Below are 22,281 nucleotides of genomic sequence, written 5' to 3'. Positions count from 1 at the left end.
GCCAAGAAGATTGATACCGTGTTTCAACTTTCTGCATCAGTGTGAAACCTGGGAAACAATATGGGCCTAACACCAGACCTGCGTCTTGACTTTGGTTCTGAAGTCTGGGATGTATTGTACTATTTTACTAAGTTTATATTTCACATGCAGAGTTGACCATCATAAATAAAATAATTAAAATTATATACTCTATTGACCAATTTATTCATGGTGCATGTTCACTTTCACTAAAACTTCATGAATTTTGCCAGCCAGGATGAGGTTCTCTGGTTACTCCTACCTCCAATACAGTGCAATTGAAATTCTTTTAGGGGTGTGTGTTTGCGAACATTCATTCAGGATTCGAGCATGTTTTCAGTGTAAGCACTTCTCGTCCGATAGATTACCATCTGATCAAACCATTCGAAGGTATGCACAAGAATCTAGTAGCCCCAAACGGTAAATTAACTTAAAAAAACAGGTAAACTATATTACCTGTAAATCTGAGCTGCCAAAAACAATTATGATCTTGTATACTGATCATAGGGGTCTACCTTTATCAAAGAACCATGAACTTTGGTTATATAATCAAAGCATGAACTCTGAAAAACAATATGTGGGCTTACCGCCGGACTTGCGCCTTGCCTTCATTCTGTAGTTTAGGATATACCACTAAGTTTTGTATCTTTCCTGGAGACATGACTACTGTATTTAGTCAAACTTATATATACTATTGATCAATTTATTCATGGTGCATGTTCAATTTTACTAAAGATTCATGAATTTTGCTTGTTACCCATCCCCACTATGTGCAATTGAAATTCTTTCAGAATTTGTAGGCAACCAAACGGCCCCTAATCACCCTTGGGTCACATGCGGGCACCTAACGCCGTTCAAAAGCACACAGCCTTTTTTAAGAGCAATCCATTATTGACATTATTTCCGTTGTTTCAATTGCCAGGTAGTGCTAATACAAATAGGTTTGGACCTATCTAGGACACTGTTTTTTTATGTATTATCAATTGATAATTTGGCAATGGATGCTCTATATACCTTACCAATGAATGTGTGCAGCCCCTACCCTGCCTGCGTGGATCAAGGTGGCTTTCCACTTTGAGCCACCTCTCTACATAGACCACACAACCACAGGAGAACTCATGTGCGCTAGCATTTCCGAATCCATCGCATGACTAAATATATTCTCCAGTTGGAATTATAAATCCATACTCTACAATATATATATATATATATATATATATATATATATATATATATATATATATATATCTATATCTCTATATATATATATATATCTATGATTATGTTCAGTCAGAAGAACAAGATGACACATATCCTAATATGTGGTATTTTCAGGCACTCGGTTGTTCTACTTCTGTCTAAACATCTGTCCTTATCACTTGGTATATAAGTGCGCTAATTAATTTTGGAGAAAAACAATCAAGCGGCGAGAATATCTCGAGTCACTAGCTTGCACTCTATGAAGTCGCGAGAATTTGATGTGTTTGCTAGGGGCAGCTCTGGCACCTAATCTCAACAAACAAATCCACCACAAGTTAAGGTATTACTTCATATTTATAACTTGTAATTTCTGTATGGAACACTACATTGCTGCCAATATTGATGGATTAATTATTGGTCAAAACCTTAATGCTCAACGACTCAAAACAGGCCTTATGTTTTGAAACGGATGGAGTTACGCCACATATAAAACTTGTGATTTCTTGGCAGAATTTTTACTGCAGATGACAAAGTGGTGCTACTTGCACATGGGTAGGAATCAAATCGAATCGAATCCGCTCCGATATTTGTGTGGGTCGGGAGCTAACCTGGGAAAACTAATACAAGGCGTGACGTTTACCTGATTCCAAAACCTCGTACGGTGCACACAAGAAACACCCATTTGCAAGAAAAATATTGTTGCCCTTTCACAGGTTCCAGAGATGGCAGCAAGTTGCATGATATATTTAGTTAAGGAAATGAACGAGCTCATTGATCAGCATGCACTTTGCCTCCTTAATTTGCTACTAATTACATGAGTTAATCTGCAAGTTGCATATTTGGATGAGTAGCTAACTATGCTTACCTTACTTCAGTTCATTCATATAAATACAGGGGCAGTACATGCTCACACACAACCATCTATTAATTGGACCACGGGAGGGAAGATCTAGCTAGCTAGGTAGCAGATAATTAGCGAGTTGAGTGAATATATGCTTAACTAAGGAGATCAAAGAGCTATCATGGTGAGGGGCAAGATTGTGATTAGGAGGATTGAGAACATGAGCAGAAGGCCGGTCACATTCTCCAAGCGGCGTCATGGCCTGCTGAAGAAAGCACGTGAGCTGGCCATCCTCTGTGATGTCGAGGTCGGCGTCATTGTCTTCTCCACCGGTCACCTCTACGAGTATGCCAACTCCACCGCCGCCACCAGCATGGGCACGACCATGCCTTCCATCATTCAAAACTACCAATCTGCACAAGAGCAACATCAGCTGCTGAATCCAGTGTCACAAGTCATGGTATGCATGCATTCCTTGTAACCTTTTTTACTCTTCCAAAATACATGATGTTTTTTACATGTAGACATGCAGTTTGCATGATGCAACTTTGACTGCTATTTTTTTTGTAAATAAGTTGGTAAATTACATAATTATAAAAGAAGTTTTCAGGAAAAATATAATGATGTTATGCTCATGTGTGACCAATCTCAGTAAATGTACTCCCTCAGTCCCATAATATAAGACGTTTTTGCAAGCTATGTTAGCTTGCAAAAACGACTTATATTGTAGGACGAAGGGATGTTTGATTCTTACTGTATGCATATACTTTTAGCACTACACCATAAGTCTCAAAAAAGCGTATTTTGAAAATACCCATAATAGTACCACTTCTTATTTTATTTTGGACAAAAGTTGTGACACTCATTTGTAACAGTTCACAGTAAATTAAAGTTTCTGGTAATAGTTTTTTTCTAGTTTTGGCAAGAGGAAGTCAGGAAATTACAGGAGGAAATGCAGATGCTTGAAGAACATCATAGGTACAAGTCCTTAGTTCAGTTCCTTCCATTGATATCTACGTAATTTAAATAAGTTTGAGTAAAGACCCGAAAATGCATTCAAGTTATCCCATTATTGTTTGACTTTCAGGAAGCTAATATGGGGGAGAGATTATCAAACTTAGCAGTCACAAACATATGTTTAATGGAAAATCAGCTGGAGAAGAGCTTACACCGTATTAGAGAAAAGAAGGTAGCTGAGCTCGCTCTGTTTGTTCTTATTTATGCTAATCATTGTACCCTCTTCCATAATCACGACACTAACATTGTTTTTTAGGAAATATAATAACTATGTGTCTCCTGATATCTGTTTTAGGAACAAACACTAGTAGAAAAAGGGCCTATTGTCCCGGTTCGTAAGGCCCTTCTGTCCCGGTTTTTTAACCGGGACTAAAGGGTCGTTACTAATGCCCTAAGGCTTTAGTCCCAGTTCTTACACAAACCGGGACAGATGGGCCTCCACGTGGCCGGTGCAGCGTGCCCAGGCAGGAGGGCCTTTAGTTCCGGTTGGTGGAACCAACCGGGACCAATAGGCATCCACGCGTCAGCAGGTGTCAGGCACAACATTCTGTGCCTTCCACTGCAGCAATTCTAGTACGGTACCGAGCTTTGTGTTGCCATCTTCGTAATTGGGGTACAACCCTTTTTTGTGATCCTCTAACATGCGATCGAACTTCAGCTTCTTTTGACTTTCGCATTGCGTCCTTGCATCGACAATGACCCGGCGGAGATCATCATCATCGGGCACATCGTCTGGTTCCTCTTGATCTTCAGCAGCTTCCCCCGTTGCAGCATCATCGGGCACATCGTCTGGTTCCTCTTGATCTTCAGCTGCTCCCCCCGTTGCAGCATCACCGTATTCAGGTGGCACATAGTTGTCATCGTCCTCTTCTTCTTCGCCGTCTTCCATCATAACCCCTATTTCTCCGTGCCTCGTCCAAACATTATAGTGTGGCATGAAACCCTTGTAAAGCAGGTGGGTGTGAAGGATTTTCCGGTCAGAGTAAGACTTCGTTTCCCACATTTAGGGCATGGACAATACATAAAACCATTCTGCTTGTTTGCCTCAGCCACTTCGAGAAAATTATGCACGCCCTTAATGTACTCGGAGGTGTGTCTGTCACCGTACATCCATTGCCGGTTCATCTGCGTGCATTATATATAATTATGTGTGTCAAAAGTAAGAAAATCAGACAAGTATCTATCTGAAGTAAGAAAATCAGACAAGTATCTATCTAAAGTAAAAAAATCAGAAAGAAGATAAGAACAAGAGGCTCACCACGGTGGTGCCGGCGACGAGATCGGCGCGGGCGATCGACGGCGGTGAAAACGGGGACGGGGTGTGACGGACCACTAAACCTAGACAAATCTCGGAAAAAATGGAGCTCCGAGGTCGAGCTTCGAGAGGAGAAAGCTTAACTAGTGTGGCTCGGGCATTTCATCGAACACCTCATGTGCATAGGAGGTGAGCTAGAGCACCCAATGCCCTCCCCCTCGCCGGCCAGCAAAAAACAGAGCACTGTGGAGTGCTCTGCTGCGGCGATGGGGTATATATAGGCAACTTATTTGTCCCGGTTCATGGCAGGAACCGGAACTAAATCCCCCCTTCTGTACCGGTTCTAGGCACGAACCGGTACCAATGGCTGTGGGCCAGGAGCGCGGCCCATTGGTCCCGGTTCGTGCCTAGAACCGGGACAAATGGATCCAGACGAACCGGGACCAATGCCCACGAGGCCCCGGCCGGCCCCCTGGGCTCACGAACCGGGACTAATGCCCCCCATGGGTCCCGGTTCGTGAAGAACCGGGACTAATGGGCTGGCCAGGCCCGAACCAAAGCCCTGTTTTCTACTAGTGAAAGTTTCGCCAATCATATTCTACAACTCAATGAGAAGGTTCGCCAATATTTCTATCACACGCATGTGCAATTTTACTTAGTTGCCATTATTGTGTAAAGTTTACATCAATACATATAAAAAAGTTACATTTCATACGTGCTAATTCAACAAAGTGACCTTGTAGGGATACATCTTTCATCAAGAGAATATTCGACTCTCCGGGGAACTAAAGCTTATCCATGAACAAAACTTGGAATTAAAGAACAAGGTAACTGAATAACTTGACTATGTATTCAAATTCTTTGTGGGGGTTGAGATTAATGGTGCTGCTTGATATTGGTTTCAGCTTTGTGTATTGGATGGCTCTTCTAAGGGTGCAACATATTACCCTCCAAGTCAGACTGTATATATGAAAAGTATTAAGGAGCACTAATTCTGCCAGTTATATATAACATGGCAGCCTCTTCTGGCAGTTGAGTTCACAGTTTCATAAAGATGCAGAAGCTGGAGTTGAACTTTTTTTTATAGTTGCATCGTCTTGATATGGTGCAAATAATCAATAAAATAAAGCTAATTAATACAGGCTTTTCATTTGCAAGCGCGTGAGATATTGTGTTGGGTATTGATTCGTCATATATATGTGCACTTAAGTTGTTACGCCAGGCTTTCACCTATTGCAGAAAATTCTCCACTACTGTCTCCCGTAGGAGTATAGGCCGTTTCAAGTGTGGCTGATCATCCTCTAGAATATGACTCCTGCATATAGTTGTCTTGATCATCTATAGCTAGCTTGTTCAAAATGTTTTTACCATGTATGTATATTCTTTAATTTTGGATTTATACCCATGAAGAGCCTGAAGTATTTTTCAAGTGCTAATAACTGGTCGGCTAACTTGGAGACTGGACTCTCTGCCGAGCTCTTCTGTTTGCTGAGTCTGCTATTCGGCAAACTGGTTGTTCGTCTTGATCCCGTGAAGTAGAACTCGGCAAAAAAAAAAGAACTGAGTAAAGACCGATTTTCCAGTAGTTTGACATGGGAAAATAAAGATGACCTAATTAATTAATTTAACTGGAGAAGCAAGAAAGTAGCAGGGAGAATCAGTGCCTCCAGCTTTGTCCACTCATCCCAAAACACCTGAAGGTACATACAGCTGAGCTGATGCAAGAGCAAAAAGAAAGAATCAAATCAGATCAGATCAGAGTGGTTGCATCATTAAGGACTACATACTAAAGATCAAGTGGTGCCATCCCGCGAAAAAAGAAGAAGAAGAAAAGATCAAGTGGTGCCATGACTCAGAGCACCAAATCTGGAAGGAAATCATCTTACTCTGATCTAATGCATTACTGACTCTAATCGAGATCGAACGCCGTCACTCGCGTGGACTGCACATTTTTTGCATCGTGCTCTGTGGCCACTTTACTTACTAACCTTAAAACTGTCCTTTTTTGGATGAGCCAAGTGGAAAGCTAGCTAGTACATATGTGTGCTCATCAATCTAGCAACCTTAAACAACATGGTACTACTAGCTAACGTTTTATATCTTGGATGTTACCTTTAGCACCGAAATGCCAATGTTCCTGCCACACCCACCTCAATATGTCTACAATTATTATCTATTAAAAATCACAACCAACAAACTTTTCCGAGGTATCTGAAATACAAACTTCAGAAAATATTGGAATCACCATACGCAAGAAATTGATTGAAAAGAAACTGAAATTCAGATATTTAGTCGCAAATAGAGGTTTCGCTAACATGGCCGAGTTGTAACAAAGACGCAACTAGGTTTATTGGTTGTGGCAGATCTATGACTTCTTAATCTGTAAGATTTGGAATCTTACACGTTAATGCATCAGACGTGTGATATTGGCATCAAAAGTCGTACCTTGATTGTCGAGAAAAAAATCATGCCGTTTGTGGCCTTCCATATCGACCATGTTAATATACAATTGGACAGTCGTACCAAGATATAAGTACATGGTTATGAAGAAAATGTACTACCCACATGTTACATGGTAACATGCCGAGATACAATTTAATGGCCCCATCAAGATATGAGCACACAACTTTTAATAAATTAAGGTACCACTCACAAGTTACATGGCAACTAGTCGAGATTCAATTGGATAGCTCTACCCAGATATAAGCACACAATTTTGAATATAATGTACCACCCATATATACATTGCAAGATATGGACACACCGTTTTCAGCAAGGGGTACACCACATACTACTTAGGTTTTGAAAGAGAGGTATGAGCACACGGTTTTGAAGAAACCAGAAACCACTTGCCTCTCAACACGAATGGAGCAGGTTTTGCCACTCCAACGGTCCAACCTTAGTTAGAAACAAATCTACAACTTTGAATAGGTGCCTAACGCGACTGCTAGACTATTTCAATGGATCGAACAAAAGGACGCTGGCTTGGTAATTGACACCATATTGTACGGCACAGGTTATGGCAACATGTCCGAAGCTAATAGGTTATCCTCGTACCCAAAGTTTAAACTATGAACAGTCGCAACAGTATTGTATATTATGGACGTCCTTGTCGTAGCCACAGAGGAAAATAGTATGTAGTGGGCCATTCATTAACCTAATTTACTGTGGAAATGGTATTTAGCGAGTTGTTTAAGCCTAGGTTAGCGTTGTCATCACATGGGGCCTCTCAATCCCTTTTGGTTTGGAGACCATTACAAGCAAACCCAACAATACAAAAATAGCTAGCTGAATCAGGTAGCAGCTGGGGGAAAGCTTCAACTAGACTTGTCGATTGTCACCCAGATAGTAGAGAAGAAACAATTATCAGCTTCTAGCTTAGCTTAGCTCCATTTCGATTGGTTCTTAATTACTTTTGTCAATCGGCCGGCCAGCCGGCAGGAGAGAGATCTAGAGAGGAAGAAGAAGAAGAAAGAAGAAGAATAAGATGGGGAGGGGGAAGATTGTGATTGAGAGGATCGACAACCCGACGAATCGTCAGGTGACCTTCTCCAAGAGGCGCGGAGGGCTGATGAAGAAGGCCCGGGAGCTCGCCATCCTCTGTGACGCCGATCTCGCGCTCATCGTCTTCTCCAGCACCGGTCGCCTCTACGACTTTGCGAGCTCCAGGTCTGTTAAATAATTAGTTAGTTCGTGCACCCTCCTAATACTCTCTCATTTACTTAGTTATTCCATCCTCACATAATTTGGTATGTTCTTATAATTCTTTTGTCTTCATCAGCGGAATGGAGGCAATACTAGAGCGGTACCAGGAGGCGAAAGAGGAGCACTACGGGGTGCTGAATCCAACATCAGAGGCAAAGGTATGTATGCCCAGTAACTTTTCCATGCCATCCCATATATTTACCAAATAAAAGAAAGTGGTGAAACAAATAGCAATTAAGCTTGGGTGATGATCTAGCAAGATGTTCTCCGATGATCCGCCTTTGAGTTGGATTTTGTCATTTATTTCCTATGTTTCAAACTATGCAATAAAGATGATTACATGTAGCAATCGGTGCAAAACCGGGAGCCAGAGGTATATATTCCTCCTTTTTGGAAAAATAGCAATCAAGCTAGCTAGATGTATGTATAACTCGTTTCCATGCACTAATTAACTGAATTGGCGAACCCTAGCGCCGCCGGGCCTAAGCTTTCCCCCACTTCTCTCCTCCTCGCCGCTGCCAGAGGGCCCCGCCGGGCAATGCCCGGCCGGCGTCGGTGGCGGAGGGGCATTGTCTCCCCTCCCTCGGTGGATGTATAGAGCGGCGGCGTGGTGGCGGACGTTGGCGGCCAGGTCGCAGGCGGGGAGCGCTGCATGGGTCCGGAGTCTGGACCCCATGGCCGTGGTGTCCCCTGGATCGGGCGGATCCATCACCGCGGGTTGCGGGGGTCCTGGTCGCCGCGGGTGGTGCTGCAGCGTCGCGACGTGGTGAGGGTTGCCTGGGGTGCTGCTGCTCGTGGTCTGGTCGGCCCGTGCGGCTCCCCGCTGGGGTCCGGTGAGGCCCAGATCTGAGGCTGGCCGGCGCTCGCCGGCCAGACGCGGGGCCTTGCCAGGAGGGCGACGGCCGTTGTGTTCCTCGCAAGGGGGAGCGGTCGTGGCCGTCTGCTTCCTCCTATGGCAGTGTTGGCTCTCCTCAGACGCCCTCTTGTTGACCGGCGGTGAGTCAGGGTCCTGGGCGCGGCTGCCCCGACCGCCCTTCCTCGGAGTCTTATTTATTGGTGCTGGTCAGTGTTTGGGAATACTAAGGCTGCTCAAGGCCCTTCTTGTCGCCGGTGATTTACTTCGGTGTGTCCTTCTCCTCTTTTAGATGGCGGTCTTCTTGTCATACGAGGTCATCCCGGGACCAGGGGGTTGCCGGGATCAACGTCATGCAGGGCAGGCAGGTTGCCGGTGATCTCAGCCAAGGTGCATTGGTGTGATTGTTGGTTGCCATTGCGGGACTTGGAGTTTGGCTGGTGGGGTGCTGGTAAATGCCGTGCTTGACCTTGACGACGATGATGTCCACGGACGCCATACTCTTCCTTGGAAGCGTCATCTTTTGTGCCCTCCTCCTTCAAGCTGAGGGTATCTTCCTACATCGCCGGTCTTGGCTTTTGGAGTGTGCCGAGGGTGCGGTGGCCTGATTGATGAGTGGCGCCGTGGCGCTTCGGGAAACCTGTGCCCATTGCTAGGTTCAAGCAAGCCCCTTTGGTTTAGTGCTTCATTTAGCTTTGCTTTGTCCAAGTTTCTAGTTTCCTGTTCGCCAGTGTGAGCTTCTATTGTATAGCTGGTATCCCGAGCGGTGTCGGTGTGTTTGTATGGTTCCTTTGTAATGGTTGATGCTTTATGTATAAAGCGAGACGATGGCCTTTTTCGGTATTGACTGAAGTGGCTAATCATTCAGTTGAACAGATAACCACCTACCAGTTAGTAGTTGTCGTACGTTATTGACTTCTAAGGAAGCTAAATCTCCAAAGCTTGCAATGCCAAACGAATTAGAGGATCACCATCCTTATTGATTAATTTAGTAGGTTAGGGTCTTGGTCACGTGAATGGTGCACATTTCACCTGATGTCTTGTGGTCGCATGGATGGTGCCAAAGGGCAAGTGTGTCGCATCTTTGCAGCTTAAATCTATCTAGGCCTTCATGGCCATTATCGAAAATGCTCTGACCCAGTCCTTTGTTCAAAGGAATTCCATATGATTTTTTTCAGGATTTGGGTTAGGAAAAGTTTCTAAGAATTGCTTTGGAGGAAATATTTCATGCACGCAAACCTCTTTGTATAATTCCTCTAGTTTACTCTTTCATCCAAATTCCTATGTTTTTCTAGTCTTATAGGATTCAAGGACAAATGTAATTCCAATCACGTGTTTTTCCTTCTTTTCCCTACATTTTGAAAATCATGTCACCTGAGGACCTCAGGTCCTCTTTGGTCAGGAATTATGAAAATATAGGAACAGAAAAAAACATCAAAATGGATGTCATGTCATAATAGTTCCTACATAATTTGAATGCACATCATTCTATTTCTATGATATAACCAGTTTGGTTGTACTATAGTTAAAATGTGGAGATTTGCCGAAAGGATTGCGAACACGGAATAGGTGTCAAAGAAATACAGAAAAATTCCACGAGATTGCTCAATGGGAGTTTTCCTTTTGAGCTACATGTAGAGGAGACAATTGAAATCTTCCTATGGTTTTCTAATCCTACAAACTAAAAAAAAGTCCAATGGAATTCGTTTAAACCGGCGAGGCCCCTTAAAAATGCTATCATATAGGGGGTGTATTTAGCAAAAGTATGGCTATCACATGACTATCTAGATATCCACTCAAATTTTTCTCATAAATATCCCCTCCTGGCTATCACACGACTCATCCATGGTGAGATAGCTTGTAACTCCATGCATGTTTTCTTGTCTCAAGTGTAACCCAAGCTCCCTAAGATTGGGATATCTCATGCATGCCACAATAAATCATTCCTACAAATATCTATCTACAAATATTGCAGAAAAATACCGACCACTAGGAAACCTCTAAGACATCTTGTTTATACCTAGATTGTCCAATTTTGTCACTAAACTATGCCACATTTTGTTCCATTCTTCATTTCTAGAAAAAATGTATTACTCTTCCCCATGGAGGTGTTTTTGGATAATGTTAGCTTTTGTTAAACACCCTGCATTCTAACCAATCTTATTACATTGCCTCAATACAACAAACTTTGATCTTGTTGCCAAAAGGAGAGGAAGATAAAAAAACATGGCCCAAAAAAGATGAAAATTCCAAACAAGATCACTCTAAACATTCATAAGATCGTCACTAGCACACTGCCCAAAATAGGACATAAACTCCCCGGTAGTTCACTCGGGCTTCTTTGGGCAAGCTCCATCGATTCTCTATGTTGCACCTTCTGCAATAACACATATGGCTGCAATCAATTAGTACACGGGAGGATCAACCACATACAAGAATGAACTTTTTTTTCGAAAGATGACATCATTTTGTAGAATCAGGTAGACCAAAACATCATTGTGGTCTGTATCAATACGAGAGTTCCTAACATGTATGATCTCCTATTGGGATTAAGGTATAAGGACTAGAGGGAGGGGTGGATAGTCCAACTAAACAATGCTTGGGAGTTTTAGGACAAGGCAATGATGACTAGACAACTAAAAGTACTAGAAGAACGCCCGTGCGTTGCAACGGGGCCACATTAACTTTAAGAGTTCAATATTAATATTCTCATACATATCAAGTGACATTGGCGACCGTTTTTACCATCAAATCCTCACACACACACACACTCCCCCTCCCTCTTCCTCACTCCCTCTCCCCCTCTCCCTCTCTCTCTAAGTCACACACACATATCCATCTTATTGGGTACGGGACCATAATCCATCTATTTCACACACACACACGCTAGTGCATAACAATATGGATTATGTATATTATATTTGCCACCACAACTGAGGAAATCAATTTCATGTAAATCGGCCAGCCACAGCTCCAAGAATACGCGGAGGAGGTGGCCCGGGTCGGCGTCAGCGCCATCCGGTGCGGGCCACGGGCCTGCTTCCAAGTGCGTCTGTGCGCCGGCCACCCACACCGGGTCCTTCAAGTGCCGCTTCCACCGCACCAACTCCCAGGGCCAGGGAAGCCGCCCTTCTTCGCCCCCTTCACCGGCCGCGGCCAACGCGGTGCCGCGGCACCCGGCCTCGCCGTCCTCGTCCTCCGGCACCGTCGCGAGCCAGTGATGCAGCCCAAGCATCGGCCTCGAGAATCAAGAACGCTCGACAACGGAGAGGGAAGGGAAGATCATATACATGTCATAAGAAAGGGAGTTTATTTACTGCTCCCTTGATGTATTGTTTCCTTTGTTTGGAAATTTATTACCATCCGTGAGTTAAGGTAAGGTTAATGTGATTGAACAATTTTTCTGAAAATCAATTATTTATTTTCTAGTTAATGTGACTGAGTGATTTAAGGTAAGGTTAATTAATTTAGATTTGATCTTTAGAGATTGTTTGTGATTGATTCTACATTACTAAATAACTTGCGCCAGTATGGAAAGTTCTGATCTGTTCATATTTCTTTCATTGTGTGAGAGGGTGACGCGAAAATAAACCGATGAAGTGGGGGAGGGGACGAAAAAAAATCTATGAGAAAAACCAGCGAAGGTGGGAGGAGGTACCAAAAAAACATGGGAGGTGGGACGAAAAAAACCCTGGAAGCGAGACTACCAACTGCTCCATTAGGAGTAGAGATTAGCCAGCAAGTAAACAAGAATACTGAGAAGTGGAAAATAAACTTGCAAGTTGCAACTAAGTAGGAGGTGGGGTAAAGGGAATGCGAACACTTGTGATGCAGGGATGTTTTTCCCGTGGTTTAGATAGTTGGCGCAGTCCGACGTCCACGTTGACGGAGGATTTGAACCAACGGTTCTAGGATCACAAGGATCTCGATTGCATTTCCCACCAAGCTTCCCACCCAATGCAATCAAGCAATTTCATCATGGCTTACACTCAGAAGCTCCACTAAGGGCAGATCACCAAGTGGGTGATCTCAGAGCCCGTACAAACTTTTGAGTCTTCCACGCATAGAAACTGATAAGCTCTTAAGTGACTCCTAACCATCTAGGAAGAGCTCACCATCCAAGAGTAGCAAGCAAAGAAAAGTCACTTGATGAGAACTCCTTGAAGGATCTTCAATCGAAGCTTCTAGCAAGAATCCACATGCCTCTCTCTCACAAGGATAGGGCTGTGGTTAAAGAGATGAACTTAAGGTGTAGTGCTTCAAGAATGGAATTCATGGCCTTCAAAGAATCAAGAAGTGGACATGGAATCATCGAACACTTCTTCTCTTCTTGCCTTGTACCTCTTCCTCTATGGTGGAGATGGATGGAGTGGAGTGGCTTGCAAAGGCTGGAATGAGTGAGTTGAATGACTAATGATGAAATGGATTAGTTTCAACCACTAATGGATAAGAGAGGATCCAAAATGTGACCGTTACTACAAAAAGTAGCTAGGCTCGGAAGTGCCAGAAGAAAATTGCGGAACTAGACAGAAAACTCAAATAAATTTGAACAACTAGGGAGACATTCAGGAACTAGATGAAATAACCAGGTACTTGGATGTACCGATGAAAAGAACGAGCCGTGGTTTTGACCAAAAAAAGGCACCTCTTTTTTTGCAATTATAGAATGTCTTGGAAGTACCGGGTAAAACCAATTTCTTAGTAGTACTATAGTGGACATATCAGTTTTTGAAATGAGAATTAGTAGAAAAGGCCAAGTCATAGCACGAAAGTACCGGTTGAAAAATAATTGATGTACATAACTTACACTGTGACTCACAAAGAATTAAACTGAGACGGTCCGGAGTGCCGACGAAAAATGATATGCTCAGAAGTGTCGGGGCCAATGGAGAATGCTTTAAAGTGGATTGGCTTGACAGTTCTGAAACAAAATGAATGAATCATAATTGTGGAAACTTTGCTTGTTTTCTGAGTATGAGTAATTCTAAGTGGCTCTATAGTATCAAAAGATAGATCTTCGGATGTATCGGGGCTTGGAAATCATACAAATGAATGGCTAGGGAGTGGATTATGAGGACTTTGGATGAGGATATGTTCTTGGAGTTCAAATAGAAGTATTTTCTTGTGCCTCTCTTCATAGTATGACTGTCCTACACTAAATGTGAATCTTGGATTAACCAAACAACTAGGAATACATGCTCAAATTTTGAGGTAGACAATTGTTGGGAAACGTAGTAGAAAACAAAAATAAAATCACCCTACGATCACCGAGGAACAATTGAAGATGCATATAGGGTTTGGATCAACGATTGTTACCGAATCCGGAGTGCACCCAAAGTAGACGAGTCGGTATAGATCGTACTTGGAGTCCCTCGAACCGTTGATTACGATCCCACGAACCACCCTCGAATGATCCCTTGAACGGAAGACCGAAAGTACGGCCTCTCTACTTGGTTGTAAGCGTACGGTCTTCATGATCCGGCAGCGCTTCGCCATCCAGAGATAATCATCGCCGGAGAATTAGAGGAGGATATTAGAACCATAGTAGGCTTCAATTATGACGATTAGAGGAACTAGGTCTACCTCTAATTATTCAACTAGGACCAACTAGAACTAGAACTAGATGAACTAGAGGAGGATCTAAAAACTTGTGTATCTCAACGGGCAAAATCCTCTAGTATATATAGGTTTGAGGGGATAGGAGGGGCAGCCACCAAGAAGGGAAAGACCCTCCTTGGGGTGCCAGCTAAAGGAGAAGGAGTCCAACTCCTCCCCTAGTTCAATTCGCCCCCCCCTTAGAAAGGGGGGGGGGGCACTTCCACTTGAGCTTTGGTGGCCCAAGTTGCCTTCCACCACTAGGCCTTTTAAGGCCCGTTGATATTCAATTAAATATAAAAGCCTTCTAACAATTACTAGAGCATTTTATATATAATTTAACATCACCGAAAACATTTTCCACCTATATATTATTTATCAGTAATACCCGGTATTGTCCGATAAACTCCGAAACCCTCTGGTGACCCCGAGACGCTTCCGGTTCCTCTCGGAAGTATTCCGAATATTAATTAAATAATTCCACAAATAAATTATCAATAATCTCATCCTACTAATACTCAACAGATCGTGATTAGCTTAATAAGCTTGTGACCCAGTAGATTCGATAAATCATATACATGAACGAAACCCCTTTGTTCAATGACCGATAGCGGAACCATGGACGTCCATATCGATCCCTATGATTATACGGATGAAATTCGAGCGAAGCTTTGGTTATCATGTGGTGTTCCCTTTGCTTCGCGATACTTTACAAAATCCAAGGCGTGCTGGTATCCTCCTGAGTCATCCACATGCTCACAATACCGTTCTTCTCATTACCAGTTTTGTTCTTCTTTATTGTTGAAGTGTTCTGGCATCCCCGTGATGTAGTCACCTGTGTCTGGCCAGAAGATGATGCATGTCGTCACACCATGAGGGCCCTAAGAATATCTATCCATCACCGCAGGAGAAAATCCCACTTTCGAGCTATGCAGTCCCTTGTCAAACTTTCTGATGAACCTGTAAGTTGTCATTATGATCACCGTGTTACACATGACGTTTGAGCAACCCCAAAGTCCACAGTACGGTAGGAGGTGACTGTGATACTCTCATGGTCTGAGGAACTAAAACACATGCTAACACTCCGTGTTATAACAATTGAATTCAAATGGTATTATCTCAAAGTATAAAAAACAAGTTTTTGGGTCGATTCAATATGATCGTTCTTCTAACGTCATACTCTCAATGTTATTTTACAACTATCAATACACTTGACGATATCCTAAGATCCAGAAAACATGATCACTAACAATACTTGAGCCAGTCTTAGAGGCCAGACTAGGAACCTATTCTTTACCATTTGTCACACACGTGCATATGAGTTTTCCATTGAATCACATATTCCAGAATCATACCAGTTATAGCATGAAATATAACCTCTTAATTATGAAAATGAAAATATAATAATACAATATTATTGCCTCTAGGGCATATTTCCAACAACAATAACTAGAAAAGTTTTATGTAGGAGTCACCAATGATCTTCTACTTATAGTCAAGAGACATGTACAAGAAACTTAGTCCTAGTCCCTGAAATAAACTCACTAAAAATCATTAGTACTCTCAAATGGTGTTGTCATAAATCACTAAAAGCATCTAGGGCATCTACGAGATGCACTTTCAACTTCCATAGTCAAGACAAAAAATATGCAAAATACTACATGTCATGGTGATATTAAAGCTAAATACATAGCTCGACATTCAGTAAATGCTAGACAATGATAAAAACCATATGTTGAATGGTTTCTTGTTCGTAATAACAACTACAATGAGTATCCCCCTTCCCTATTCATTTAACAAAATTATCCTTGGTACAAATTTTTAACAAATAATCATGAAAAGCCTTTATCTCTAAAGGTAGTTTAAGACACAACAAAATTTTAGACCTTAAATTGACCCTCTTATCGACTAAGACGAACACATCAAGCGCAAAGGAAAACTCCACAAGTTTGATGATTTCATTGAAGCAAGTCATGTTCAGTGGTTAGACGCAGATCTACAATCTCGGGGTCAATCTCATTCCAGTTTGCTAAATGTTGGTCAATGACAACACTACTAAAATCCACATGTGGACTCTCAACTTCAATGATCGCAAAAGCATTGGCATTCCTATGACGAACATTACTAAATATTCAGGTATTGTAACCAAAAGAGGTCTATCCCTGATGTACCTATCGTCTCAAAACCAAATTGATTGGCCATTCCCATACTAAGCGATCAAAATTGAACAAAAGTATTTTTAACCTTCATGAGATCCTTTCAAAAATTGGGAGTCTATTGGTTTTACTTTAACCATTGAAAATGTTTCTTGCCCCCAAATACTTAGTAACATGAACGAGAAACTACCACACTTCACTCTTGCTTAGCAACCTAAACAACCATTTACTCAAATGACAACTATTTTTGTGTTCTAGATCAGGAATCTGAGGGCTACACCCATCGTTAGGGATACATAAAATATCTCACAATGATAAATGGTACTATCTCTTATGCTGATTTGACCATCGAATGAATTGAAATCGATAATAGCATAGCCTTCCACGGAACCCCCCGGATCTATGAAAAAGAAATTATAAGGATAGGGAGACTACTTGTCACAAAACTAATCTATATAAGGCACCCCCAACAGGAAAGATTCTTGGACTGCCCAATACTAAGACACTCCTCAAAGCGGTCTTCGATGAACTTCTATTATTGCAAAGCTTGCGACAATTTGTCAGAGTGCCAAGATATTTAAAGTAGGAAAGAACCCATCCCGGAAACAAAAGGCTACATATAATCAAGTCCATGCTCCTTGTATTTAAAAAAATAACACACCCGCTCTTGTGAAAGTCAATCTTCAACGCAAAGACCTACTCAAACACGCTAATTATTACCTTCATATTGATGGCTTACCCAAGTCAAGATCCATAAACAGGATCGTGTCATTGACTTTCCCCATGTAAGTGTGTGCAATCCATAACACTCAGTTGTTTCAAGGGTACTACTATAGAATGGCTCTATACTAACCGACACTAAAACACTGTACTAATAGGCTTGATTGTTTGTCAGTAAAGAAATGCCATCAGGGATTGGTGGTCACCATGAAGGAACCCCAAATTATTGGCCATTCCATAAGCCAAGCCAGTAGGTCATTGTTGGCAAAACCTGGTACAAGTGTCTTCCTCGGGCTCCGCTTGCTATCTCTCACGGTCTCCATTATTTCCTGCTGACCTATGGCGAGAAGATACCACAGCTCTTGCCCCACACTGTGCCGAGGAGGACCACCACTGGTGGTGCGAATGGTCACGATGTCGCTCAGGAGGGAAACACGGGTGTGCTCATATGAGAGGCGATGCAAGGAAGGATCATCGCAACGGTAAAACAAGGGTGACATTATACCCGCAAATAAGAGGGCAGAGGCGGGGGAAAGACTCCCAACCCTAGCCACATCCACATTTCATTACACATCGCTACCTCAGCCCCCGATCTCATCGGTGGCAAGAGAAGTGGGGACCCGTCCATCTTGTTCTCCCACACCCCGTAGGTTTTTGTTTCCCTAGATATATCGACGAGGTGGCGGCGATGATGGTGTGTTGGAATGAGGTCACTCCAGTATCTCCCTACCTCAACGACATCCAATCCGGTGCCGATGAAAGCCTATGGGAGTTTGTGTCGCCATATCTGTCGGTTCCCTTCTGATCTTGGCAGTATGTCTTTCAAGGAGAGCTATTGGCTGGATATTGCTGGGGCGACTTTGACATCTTCTGTCGTGTTATTATGTGGCGTGGTTCGGTTTCTCCAACCCTTTGAACTGGTGGTGATGAATTGCAAGCCAGTACTGCGTGGGGCTGATGCTCCAATAATGCGGCTTCAGCAATTCCTAGATCTCATCTTGAGGGGCGAGTGACTATTTTAGTCTTAAAATCCTGGCATGGAGAGGGCATTTGCATGTACCCTTTTCCTTTCTTGTTGGTTCAATGCAATTTTTAATTTCTGACTGGCAGCATACAATCAGAGGAAGAAGAAGGCTAGTATGATTTCCAATGTATTTTTTATATTTTACTAGTCGTTCTGCGTCCAATTGTCTATCCTTTGTATTGGCTATTGTTTTCCTTGATATTAATAAGATCTAAGATGTCTTTGGGTATCTTTTTTTAAAGAGGGTGGATCCGGGAAGAAGGTGAAGAGGGGAGGGATCGGGGAGAAGGTGGGGCATGTGGGAGAAATCAACTGGATCAAGAAGAGAGATGTTCAACTGTTGCATGAGAAAGAGGGAGGGTAGGAGATGCGAATTAGGGTTAGGGTTGGTGTTTTTTTATATGTGCAACATGAAAATAGTCTTCTGATTTTTCCATTCGGTGGATTTTACCACTTATGGTCTGTCACTATAGGCGGTGAGTTGTCTACCATAGATGAGCCCTTGTTTTTGGTCTGTCACTTGTCTCGTCTATCACTTATAGAAATTTATTATTGACGGGTCCATTAGTGGTGATGTTTTCAGCTGAATTTTCTACGTGTCCGCTTATGGGCCACAAGGTGCCCATCAGGGGAGGGGGTTCAACAGTGGGTCATTGTGTGGTAGTAGACCACACAAGGGAGCACTGTTATGGATCTCCTAATTAATTTGGTGTGCTTGTGGTTAGTATCTTATTTCAATTCTCTTTGTTGGACAGTTATGGCAGAGGGAGGTTACAACCTTGAGGCAGCAAGTGCAAAACTTACAACACAATAATAGGTACTATTAATGTTCTTGAGTTAGTACTACCTCTGTTTTTAAATGTAAGACATTTTGGCAGTTTAAGTTGAGCTTCCAAAAAGTCATATATTTAGGAACATAGGGTGTATTACCCATGCATTAAAATAAAATACCAATTACTAGAGCTATCTAGAAGTAGTTGTTATTTGAGTGGTTTCATATGCAAATTAATTGATCGAAAATAGTGTGCCATACTGCCATGCATGTCAAGATCTCGCACTCGAAGACTAGCTGGCCAGTGAAATCCATGTATTTAGTAGCATATTTTGTTGTAGTGACTGGAGAAGGCAGCTAGGTAGCTAGTAGTTAGTTACACTGTTAAACCATGTGTCATATGATGTTAGGCAACTGTTGGGAGAGGAGCTATCTGGCACCACTGCTCGAGATCTGCTGTTTTTGGTGAACCAAGTTGAGACGAGCTTGCATTCCGTAAGAAAGAGGAAGGTACCCTTTTCCTTGCCCTTCCCTTCCCTTATTTTCATTCTTTTTTTTGGGAAAGTAGTGGCTGAACCCCAGCTCGGTGCACCCACGCAAGAAAACATAGCAAAACATTTCAAAAAAAATATGGGAATAATTATGAACAAATCTCATGGATGCTTGCAAAGTTTTGTGGTCAAATAATATCTGAGGAGTTCTGTACAAAAAAAAACCAAAATTACAAATTCTGCTCAAACAGTGCACATAAATTTTGAGTAAATTTTTTTTGTACAAAACTCCTCGGATGTTATTGACCACCAAAATTTGCAAGCATCCATAACATTTGTTCATAGTCATTCCCACAAAGTTTCAGATTTTTTTTTGAAATATTTTGCTATATTTTCTTGCATGAGTGCACCATGGGTGCACCAGCTGGGGTGTAGATTTTTTTCATACATAATTTACTCACAGCTGATTTCTTTAGGAGCAACTTATGGCTGCAGAGATTCATGAACTCAACCAAAAGGTTCACTACATCTTCTTCGCATGTTCTTGCTTCTGTTGCTGTTGGTGTTGAAATAGCTCAGTTAGTGCTGATTCTCATATATGTGTCTGTTATTAACAAGTGAGGTCTGATGAGATGGAATATGCTTTTGCAGGGATTTCACATTCAAAAGGAAAATGTAGAACTTGGCAAAAAGTTGAGCATTGCTCATGAGCACAAAATAGAGCTGCAGAAGAAGGTGAGAAGTGCCATGGATTCTCATGTACTAAATAAATGCTAGGTATGCTAGTAGCTAATATATCCTAGCTTGTCATCTGAAAGTCCATATATAATTTGAAAAAAATCATTGATGAACCACATGCTACAACACATCCATTAGCAAGTCATCGAAAGACATGAACACACATATATATTATCTGAAAAAGGAGAGACAAATTTGAAGGATCAGTATAGAACCTACACATATATTATCTGGTGGATTTTATTCAAGACTTCGCATCCTATATAGTGCATTAGCATGTCTAACGCAGATTCAAGTTAATATATATAAATCTTCCAGAAAAAAAAGATGTGTTGGACAAAATAGAAATGCGGTGCAACCACATAATTTTAGAAAAAGATATGTTGGAACTGGTTGCAAATTATATAATAGTTCTAGCTGATATAACATCCATCATACGTATTAGCTTCTTTTTTTATTGCAAATATGGAAGGGAGCTGATACCTGACAAACTTTTAATGAGTGTTAATTAATTAGCTTTCCGGGGCGATGAGATCGAGTGGGCAGCAAGCCAGTGGAAGCAGCTCAAAAGCTGCTGCCGGGTTATTGTTGTCGACTAGAGTACGTGAACCAAATATTGACCTTGAGTTGCGCCAGCAGGAGCATGAGGATGAATAACATCTACTATGTCGTCCACTGCATGCAGTAAGTACTGTAATTCATGTGTCAGTTAAATTATTAAGATCCATGTGCTCAATCGCATGCCATGTACTGCAATTACATTTCTAAATTCATGCTTATTGTTTTGCACCAGACAGCGTCAACAGTATAATTAGTGCATGCGTGGACGATCAAAGCTCTTTCGTGTGCAATTTGTGCCTGGTATGTAGAAACAATTTTGAAGCAGACACCTGCTTAGAACCATATATAATTTTTGGTGTTGTCACAGACATTGTCAAGTAGCAGCAACAGATGTAGTATGTATGTGAGTCTAATTACTCGATCTTAACAAGGAGGCAAGAGAAGATCAAGTATATTATGAACGAACTTGTAAACTTAATTATGTTTTTGATTACTTGTATATGTTGATCACAATTCACAGCCTAATTAATGAGCTTTTGTGTTTTGCGGGGAACCTAATTAATGAGCTGAATATGACAACTACTAAGTGTTTATTGTGAGTCAGGTTATCGGCCGTTTTACAGAAATTTGCGCAACTTTGGAGGTCATGGTGAATTATATGTTTAGGAATGTATGGGATTATCCCCACTTCCATACGCTTCAAATTATTTGCCTAGAGTTTGACATCAGCAGTCTAGCCAACCCTACCCTATTACGTGAATTCCACAAGCCCTTCTTTTACTCCGGTAGTATCGTGGGTCACAATTGATGCAAAGAAAATGAATACATTTTCATACTATAAAAAGGTGAGTATAATAAATAGAGATCATGTCACATGACTTGTTTAATTCCCACTCTATGAAATCTTACGGAGCCTGTTCATGGATGACATGGTTGGGGTATGATCATGGAAAATATTCTCCTCAAGTGAACAAGACTATCCTTCCTAGGTAGGAACTTACATGTTGACATGGTAAAATGCCCACCCCAACATGAAGCCATTCATGGAAAACGACTCATACATTTCCATCCTACTATGATACTTATATTCAGTAATTATTTTGTAACTAATACAATAAACCATATGTATTTTAGTTTCGATTCTCATATTCAAGTTCCATACTATCAAATCCCATAGAAAATATTACAACGAATATGTACCCACAATAGTGAGCAGGGTATGATCCAGTTTGAGGATTGATTATGCTAATATACAATTGATCGATGCCACGGATGAAATTAGATAACTTCTTAATGCTAAGGGCTTTCTAGTGAAGTCTTTTTCATTGTGCTCTT

At 41.8% G+C, this 22,281-nt stretch overlaps 2 protein-coding genes across 3 annotated transcripts; both read left to right on the top strand.

Moving 5' to 3' along the window:
• Window positions 1-2,240: 2,240 nt before the first annotated feature.
• Window positions 2,241-3,332, top strand: LOC123170819 (MADS-box transcription factor 25-like). The gene is made up of 2 exons (XM_044588565.1): window positions 2,241-2,519; window positions 3,147-3,332. The coding sequence occupies exons 1-2, from the start codon at window positions 2,241-2,243 to the stop codon at window positions 3,330-3,332; spliced, it is 465 nt and encodes a 154-aa protein (XP_044444500.1).
• A 4,486-nt stretch (window positions 3,333-7,818) lies between these two features.
• On the top strand, window positions 7,819-21,042 carry LOC123170252 (MADS-box transcription factor 25-like). 2 transcript variants are annotated; one of them, XM_044588081.1, is made up of 7 exons: window positions 7,819-8,000; window positions 8,113-8,194; window positions 19,140-19,201; window positions 19,567-19,666; window positions 20,124-20,165; window positions 20,299-20,382; window positions 20,902-21,042. In XM_044588081.1, exons 1-7 carry the CDS (start codon window positions 7,819-7,821, stop codon window positions 21,040-21,042), a joined length of 693 nt encoding a protein of 230 aa, XP_044444016.1. The 2 variants fall into 2 exon arrangements, with proteins under 2 accessions (XP_044444016.1, XP_044444015.1); XM_044588080.1 differs by having other exon boundaries at window positions 20,299-20,406.
• Window positions 21,043-22,281: the final 1,239 nt, after the last annotated feature.

The sequence above is a fragment of the Triticum aestivum genome, chromosome 7D (assembly GCF_018294505.1).
Source record: "Triticum aestivum cultivar Chinese Spring chromosome 7D, IWGSC CS RefSeq v2.1, whole genome shotgun sequence".
NCBI lineage: Eukaryota > Viridiplantae > Streptophyta > Magnoliopsida > Poales > Poaceae > Triticum > Triticum aestivum.
Note: the sequence above shows the minus strand (reverse complement) of the source record. Positions and strands in the feature narration are given on the sequence as shown.

Bases quoted from the DNA above. Each gene is read 5' to 3' on its own strand.
- LOC123170252 (XM_044588080.1), top strand. From the start codon at position 7,819: ATGGGGAGGGGGAAGATTGTGATTGAGAGGATCGACAACCCGACGAAT. The intron at 8,001-8,112 runs GTCTGTTAAATA...TGTCTTCATCAG, and splicing joins TACGACTTTGCGAGCTCCAG to CGGAATGGAGGCAATACTAG. The intron at 20,407-20,901 runs GTACTAAATAAA...TTAATTAATTAG, and splicing joins GAAGTGCCATGGATTCTCAT to CTTTCCGGGGCGATGAGATC.
- LOC123170819 (XM_044588565.1), top strand. From the start codon at position 2,241: ATGGTGAGGGGCAAGATTGTGATTAGGAGGATTGAGAACATGAGCAGA. The intron at 2,520-3,146 runs GTATGCATGCAT...TTTGACTTTCAG, and splicing joins ATCCAGTGTCACAAGTCATG to GAAGCTAATATGGGGGAGAG.